The sequence below is a fragment of the Hyperolius riggenbachi genome, chromosome 1 (genome assembly GCF_040937935.1).
Source record: "Hyperolius riggenbachi isolate aHypRig1 chromosome 1, aHypRig1.pri, whole genome shotgun sequence".
In the NCBI taxonomy this organism is placed as follows: Eukaryota; Metazoa; Chordata; class Amphibia; order Anura; family Hyperoliidae; genus Hyperolius; species Hyperolius riggenbachi.
Window position 1 is genome coordinate 363,584,657 of NC_090646.1, and position 8,461 is coordinate 363,593,117.

The 8,461-nt window shown below is 44.4% G+C and overlaps 1 protein-coding gene across 3 annotated transcripts in view; it reads left to right on the top strand.

Annotated features, from left to right (window-relative positions):
* The window catches only part of CLTA (clathrin light chain A), a 41,535-nt gene extending 35,274 nt beyond the window's left edge, over window positions 1-6,261 (top strand). For all 3 annotated transcript variants that reach the window (XM_068234249.1, XM_068234250.1, XM_068234251.1), the window contains one exon: window positions 5,767-6,261. In XM_068234249.1, the coding sequence (XP_068090350.1) occupies window positions 5,767-5,938 (172 nt within the window). In that variant the 3' untranslated portion in view covers window positions 5,939-6,261. The remainder of the gene's footprint in view (window positions 1-5,766) is intronic.
* Window positions 6,262-8,461: the final 2,200 nt, after the last annotated feature.

The following is an 8,461-nucleotide window of genomic DNA, read 5'->3' on the forward strand; positions in this document are numbered from 1 at the left end:
GGAAAGGAAATGTGAAAGCTTTAGCCATAGCATTCACATTCCAGCTGCCCTACTAATGTAAATTTGAAAATGAAACCTGTTTTCTCTCCTCCGTTGCTATAGAGGACATCTCCATCGAAGAACGACCTGGATGCTTTGTGTGTTCTAAAAATGTGCTTCTTTAAAATGCAGCTTTTGTTTCTAGGAAGACCAAACAACTGTCATCTCCACCCATAGAACCACAACTTTAGTTACTCCCCCCCTTTTACAGCAAACCCGGGCTGACACAAAAAACAAAGTTACTTACCTGAGAAGTGGGAATCCTCTGGATCCTCCAGAGGCTTCCCACCTCCTCCTCGATCCCACCACCTCTGGTTGGGACCCTATTTTAATTTGCAGCTGCACTTTCCTTGTGCAAGAGCATGGCCATACTGGGCCTGCATGCGTACAGATGCCCCTGTGCAGTAGCATGGAGCTGTTCGTGGACGACTGTCTTTGGCTTACTGTGCAGGCTCGGCTGTACTTGAGCAGGCACAGTACGACAGGCTCGTACACAACTGGTAGTGTGGTCATGTGAACATATCTGACAAGCTCTTGTCTGATCTGCTCAGATGGTCCATGCACGGCTATGGTGGGGTCAAGGAGGAGATGGGAAGACTATCAAAAGGTTTCCCTCCACCTATGCAGGTATCTAGTATTTATGTTTTTTGGCCAACTCAGGTTAACTTTAAGTCATACTCTTCTTCCGACCTTTCTGATCTCATTTATATTAAGCTTGGCTTGTAGAAGGTAGACAAATGAACATGTTTTTAATTCAAAAATTAAGAAAGAGAACCAGAAATACAAGTTCAAATTCCAGAGAGCTCTACTCATCAAAAGGTTTAAAATATTTAATGTTTCACTGTTAATGTCTTGCATATAGTATAGAATATAATTCCTAATGGTGTGCAGTTCTGTGTGGTAGTTTTTAGGAATTACTAGTTCTTTTAATGTGTAAGGTTTGCCCATTCAGATTGACAGAAGAGTTCCCCATCCACAGTGGTTGGATCTGCAGTTCTTAAAAGTTAGGTTGTTCTGGTAATCGCAGCAAATCAAATAATGTGGGGCTTAGACTGGAAACGTGGGGCTTGTCTGCAATCTTTTTTTTTTTTTTTTACTGTATATACAACTGGATGTGGCAAAGAAAAGTGGGAGTTGGTAGTTGAAAAATGTGCTGTAGCAAAAAAATGGGCATAGTTTTTGTTATAAAACTAGATGTGCTTATGAACAGTGAATGTGGCTACAATATGGATATAGATAAACTAAGCTAATTGTCAGTTAATACAACCTCTCTCTCTTAGACACAATCTGAGACATACAGCAGATGCTAGCAGTATAAGCTCATTTGTTTAACTTACACATTACCATGGTGGTGGTTCCCGCTGTTAAGGTGGACCTGAACTCAGAACTTCCTCTCTGCTCTAAAAATTACGCAACAGCATAATAACCTTTAAAGAAAAAAATGTCTTTGTTACAGCTGATACAAATCCTGCAATCAATCTGCAGTGTTTCTATTCCCTGCGTTTATGGAAACGGACAAACTGTTAACATCCTGTGCTTTCAAATTGGCTCAATGCCGTGGCATTCAGCTAACATGGGGGAGGGGGAGGGGATTCATTTACAACTTGTTAAACACAGATTAGGGCAAATTTGGCAGGCTAATCTCTCTCCAAGTACATTCAGGGTGCATTTCTATATGTTTTCCTTCTGTCTTGTGCAAGAGTTCAGGTCCACTGTAATGCTTCCTGCAGAGGAATGTGGCTCAGTAGTAAGGGGTAGAATAGAGAGCGGTAGATAAGTTGCAGGCAGTATGTGGTTAGAGCCCATTTCCACTACATACAGATTTGTGTACATTTTGCAAATATGCATAGCAATTGCATTTCAATGGGCCTGGTCTATTGTATCCAGAAAAATCTGCACAGCAGTGTTGCCAGTTTTTACACACTGCATGCATCTTTTTTTTTTTTTTTTCTTTTTTTTTTTTTTTTTTCTTTTGTGTGCTTTGTTGTGCACTTTTTAATATTGTCAATAGAAAAGCATGCAATTTCTCATCCAGAAAATAGCATTCAATTTTGTATGCTTCTAGTGTAAACGGGCCGTTGGCATACTTTTACAGTGCACACTGTGCTGCATTTTAATGGAGTGTAAATTAAGTACAGAGAAGACTGTGGATGGTGCAAAAAACGTCCCATTGCTTTAAATTTGTTTCCTTTGCTGCAGTGTACCACACGCTGCTGTATGCGTTTTTGCAGCTCTGGTTTTGACATCCATCATAATGTCTGCAATATCTGTCAATAAATAGACTTAGTAGGCAGTAATGTTGTAAATATGGGTGGATGTTCTTTCAGTGTCTTACCCTCAAATTCATGTTCCCAAATGCTCCCAAAATCCATATGTTCCCCGGCTTTGACCCACCCCCTAACCTCCTCACTGTTCGTTTTCCTCCAGTGCCCCTATAGTTGTTCTCCTAGTCCCTCTTTCCCCTCCATAGTTCTTGTACCACTGTCCACTCCTCTTATATTCTGCCATAGCGGGGGGGTATTTGGCTTGGGGTATTAAGTATGCTACTGTAACCAACTTGATCTGAACCATAATTGTCAATGATTGATTGTGCTTAGCACAAATAACTTTCACTGCTTGTTTGTGCCCAGCTTTAGGGCTGGTGCACACCAGAGCGGTTCTGAAGGGTTTTTTAAAATGCTTGCAGGGGTTAAACCGCTTGGCTAATGAAAGTGAATGGGCTGGTGCACACCAGAGCGGTTCCTTTTTTCCACAAATGCAAACTGGGGGGCTGCAGCATTTTTTAGATTTCTGAGGCGTTTCTGCTTCAATGTTAAAGTATAGGAAAGTGGAAAACCGCTCTGAAAAACGCTAGATCACAGCGGTTTTCCAGGCGTTTTGTTACAGAAGCTGTTCAGTAACAGCTTTACTGTAACAATATTTGGAATCTGCTACACAAAAACGCTCCAAAAAAACGCTAGGCATGTTTAGAAAACCTCTCTATACATGCCTAGAATCGCTCTGAAAATCCGCTTTAAAAACCTCTAGCGTTTTTGCGGATCTGTTAGAGGTTTTTGGTGTGCACTGGGCCTTAGTCAGTTTTTTTTATGTTCTGCTATAACTTTGTTTCCAATATTGAGGAAAAGAGGATGGATTCCAGCACTCCAATCCAAGGATTCTTTATTTAGGCATGGTAGAAAATTACAACAGGTAAAAAATACCCACCTGTAGCTAACAAATAGTCTTCAAATGCATCTGTATATTAGTATGGAAAGCACACATGCTGTGTGCTTTCCATACTAATCTACAGATGCATTTGAATTCTTCATGTTTGCATTATGTCTTAAAGGAATATTTAAGTTAAAAAAATGATCTTAACTCGCCTGGGGCTTCTTGCAGCCCGTTGGAGTCATCATGTGCCCGCAACGTCTTCCTGATTCCCTCTGGCCAGCAGTGGTGACCCCCGCGAAGTTGGCCCGTCGCAGGCTACTATACGTTCGTGGCTCTGAGCTGCACTCACCATGATCGCGCTCCTTCTCCTGGGATTGCTCTTCGGATGTGCAGTAACAATTTTTTCGTACTGCACATGCGCAGAACACAGGGCTGCTCATGTGCAGTAGCCAATGAATGGCATGATGGGCCAGTTTTCCGGGGGTCGCAGCTGCTGGCGGGAGGTAATCACGAGGATGTCGTAAGCACAGGACGGGGCTGCTAGAAGCCCCAGGTAAGTTAAAATCTTTTTTTTTTTTACTTAAAGAGACACTGAAGCGAGAATAAATCTCGCTTCAGAGCTCATAGTTAGCAGGAGCACGTGTGCCCCTGCTAAAGCGCCGCTATAGCGCCACTGAACGGGGGTCCCTTCACCCCCAAACCCCCCACTGCGACACTTGGTCGCAGACTTGGTCGCTCCTGGAGGGCTAACGGCTGCAGCCCTGCCTCCAGTCGCGTCTGTCAGCGGCGCATCGCCGCCTCTCCCCCGCCCCTCTCAGTGAAGGAAGACAGAGGGGCGGGGGAGAGGCGGAGATACGTGCTGACAGACGCGCGTGGGGCAGGGCTGCGGCGGTTAGCCCTGCCCCAACCAGGAAGCGCTCCCCCGCAATACGGAGAGGATTTGGGGGATCAGGGACCCCCGTTAAGCCGCGGGATAGCGGCGGTTTAGCAGGGGCACACATGCCCCTGCTATCTATGAGGTCTGAAGCGAGATTTATTCTCGCTTCAGACTCTCTTTAAGTATACCTTTAAAGGAGAACTGTAGTGAGAGGGATATGGAGGCTGCCATATTTATTTCCTTTTAAGCAATACCAGTTGCCTGGCAGCCCTGATGGTCTATTTGCCTAAAGAAGTGTCTGAATCACACCAGAAACCAGCATGCAGCTAATCTTGTCATATCTGTCTAAATTTGTCAGAAACACCTGATCTGCTGCATGCTTGTTCAGGGCCTATGGCTGAAAGTATTAGAGGCAGAGGATTAGCTGAATAGCCAGGCAACTGGTATTGCTTAAAAGGAAATAAATATGGCAGCCTCCATATACCTCTCACTACAGTTCTCCTTTAAGCTATGTACTCAGGCTAGAGATTTGTTACCTGAAATGACCATTTGCGATTGGTTCAGGTGAAAATCTTTTGTGTGTGCAGTTGCCCACTGATAATGGCCACTTCCCCTTCAGTGATCTATCGAGTTACATACTATGTATGTAACTACATTCTGTCCATACTCCTGCACTTTTTTTCATTAGTATTAGAACATAAACATGTTGACTTGTATTGGCTCACTGGACATGCTGATCCAAGCGTGCAACATATAGTGTGATCATTGCCCTTATTCGGGTTACTTCTTACAACACTTCCTAACCTGTGAAAGTTTAGGTCTAAAGGCATTCTAGATTTTCATTTGGTTAGATTTTTTTTTTCCCATGAAAAGTCTATAAAGCGATAAACTGGAGTAGACCAAAACGGCTACACGTAGGCTGTGATTTCGTTGGGGTTTGTGGCGCTCTGTGTTCTCTGCACGATTTTCCACGATCAATTCCCAAGCAGGGCATTCAAAACAATGGCCAGTGTGATGGTGTGCATGATTTTGAGTGAGTTTCCCACCTTGAGGGCCTATTTTCATGACCAAAAAAAGCATCACGTGTGGGATTTGAGCCTTAAAAACACATGCAAATTTTCACTATGAAAATGTGCATATATTATGTGGAGCCTTTGAGAATCATAATGCACAATTTGCATGTGAACTAGTTCCACATGTGAAAAACTGCAGCAAGCTATCCAAAAATTATTTTTTTTGGGTTGAAACCGTATTCGGTGAAAAACTATCCCACTGAAAGTGCATGGGTCTTGGCTCCCTTGCGAACTCAAACTTGCACGTTTCAGTTCAGTGGAATCATGCAGGTTATTTTAATATTTTAATATTGATGCTCTTGTAGGCCCAGTTTGTTTTGTAAGAAACGGCAAAAGAAAGCGCGGACATGCATAATATTTCTCAATTGTTAAAACCGCTGGCTTTTTTGACCTTTTCTTTGCCATGGTGATTTTCTTTATGGGGTTTTTACTCTTTGTGATCTATATATCCTAACTTGAATCTCCCATAAACAGCAATATATGCGACTATTACGTCTTGTCCATGGGCTTGTTTGCTTTATGGGTACGTGTTTTGAATTGCCGTTATGTTACACAGAGCTGTGCATAGCATACATACATACATACCTGACCAATGCAAAGTCTGACAATCTTCCTTGCCGTTTCTAGGGCTGCTGAAGAGGCATTTGTGAGCGACGTTGAAGAGACCTCCCCGGGCACAGATTGGGAACGAGTGGCTCGTCTTTGTGACTTTAACCCCAAGTCTAGCAAGCAGGCGAAAGACGTCTCCCGTATGCGCTCCGTCCTGATATCCCTCAAGCAGTCTCCACTGGTTCACTGAAAAGAGAGAACAGCAGAGCAACATGACACTTCCAATATTTTAATCTCAGAGAACCTATGTTTGCAAAGTTGGTTATATTTTACTTTTTTTTTTTTTTTTCCCTCCTTCTTGGGACCAAACCTCCACATATATTTGATAATGATTATTGTATGTAATTGCCAGTCCACTCCTCGTTTCACCTCCCTATATCTTAGAAATGAGATATTGGAGGGGACCCAGTTGAATCATAGTCTCACTGTGTGCTTCTGTGTCATTCAAATTGTCATTGGGATATGATTTGTGAAGGATTTAATAGTGATATTAAAGGTCTATATATCATAAAATGCTGCTGTCTTTTGCTTATTTATAGCTAGAGATTTGCACCATGACCTAAATATTTTCTATATAACATTGAAGTTGAAGCCTAACTAAACCCAAAGTTAAAGTGATCTTGAGCCGAAGCTCGGGATCAAAATGAGATACTTACCTGAAGAGATGGAAGCCTCGGGATCCTATTGAGGCTTCCCTCTGTATTCTGATGTCCCCATTGCTGAGCGCAGCCTCCCTCCAGATCAGGGCTGTGCTTCTCCTCTGTTACGAGCGGGGCCGAGCATGAGCAGTAGCACGGAGCTGTTCGTACAGGAGTGGCTCCGGCTTACTGTGTGCGCACAGTCGTGCTTGCGCTGCTACTGCGCAGCCACACTGCAGGAAGGGGAGCAGCGTGGCCCTGATACGATTAGAGACCATGCCTTCTCGCTAATCGTCATGGGGTCGTGCTCAGCATCGAGGGACATCAGAATACAGAGGGAAGCCTCAATAGGATCCTGAGGCTTCCCTCTCTTCAGGTAAGCATCTCATTTTGTACCCAAGCTTCGGCTCAGGTACACTTTAAATGTAATTTACACTTTTTCAATGTAATTTAAAAGATTCTATTAACAATCAGGATGATATGTGAATGGTGCACGTTAGTAAAGTGGTGAACAGAAACAGTTTGCACGAGTGCAAAGTGCTTAGTACTGAAGCTCAGGTCAAACTGCTTTATCATAGTTTTAATGACAATGAACTCTAATCAACCGGAAACTATTCAAGCACGATAAAGGTTACAACGAAGACAAAAGAGCTGCCTGTGTCAACAGCTGCTTCGCGGTTTTCTACACCACCTCATTACACTAAGGCTTCATTGCCTCATTCATTAACCTGCCTGGCGTTCTATTAAGATCGCCAGGCAGGCTGCGGGAGGGTTTTTTTTGAATAAAAAAAAAACTATTTCATGCAGCCAACTGAAAGTTGGCTGCATGAAAGCCCACTAGAGGGCGCTCCGGAGGCGTTCTTCCGATCGCCTCCGGCGCCCAGAATAAACAAGGAAGGCCGCAATGAGCGGCCTTCCTTGTTTTGCTTATATCGTCGCCATAGCGACGAGCGGAGTGACGTCATCGACGTCAGCCGACGTCCTGACGTCAGCCGCCTCCGATCCAGCCCTTAGCGCTGGCCGGAACTTTTTGTTCCGGCTACGCTGGGCTCAGGCGGCTGGGGGGACCCTCTTTCGCCGCTGCTCGCGGCGGATCGCCGCAGAGCGGCGGCGATCAGGCAGCACACGCGGCTGGCAAAGTGCCGGCTGCGTGTGCTGCACTTTATTTGAGCCAAATCGGCCCAGCAGGGCCTGAGCGGCAGGCTCCGGCGGTACTGGACGAGCTGAGCTCGTCCAGACCGCCCAGCAGGTTAACCCTATTAGGGTTGGGTAATACATACAAATACAACTTTTTTTGCTATAAAAAGCTGAAATCTTGTTTCTATTGTTAAAGCCCAAATTGCCTAAGGCATTGGTTAGTGAGATTACTGTATATTCTGGCGTATATGACTACTTTTTAGCCCTTTAAAATCTTCTGAATATTCAGAGGTCATCTTATACGCCGGTTGTTATTGATGCAGGGTGATAAACCCTATCCCAGTGATGGCTAACCTTGGCACTCCAGCTGTGGTGGAACTACAAGTCCTATGAGGCATTGCAATATTCTGACAGCTCTAAGTATAACTCGGGAGGAAGAGGCATGATGGGATTTGTAGTTTGGTCACAGCTGGAGTGCCAAGGTTAGCCATCACTGCCCTATCCTGTTACCGACTCTCAGATCTCGCTGCTGAGGACTGTAGTGAACGGCGCAAGCGCACATGTGCGAGATCTGAAAGGCAGAGAAGGGAGGTAAATAGGATACAAGGGTGGGCCAGACGGGTAAAAGCGGCGTGGTTTATGGGCATAGCACGATCTATTTTTCCATACCGCTCTGATAAACAGGTAGACAAGGAGAGCTGACCAATCTACTTAGGGAGAGTTGACCAATGCAACCAGTCAATCACCTATATACTGGGTACCACATACTGTACATCACCAGTGTCTGTTCATACATAGCACCAGTATATGATTTATTTATTTTATTTGGTGTGCGCTAGAAGAGGGTTAGTCTTATACGGTGAGTATATCCCAAACGCTATATTTTAACTGGAAGAGTTGGGGGGTCGTCTTATACGCCCAGTCGTCTTATACGCCGG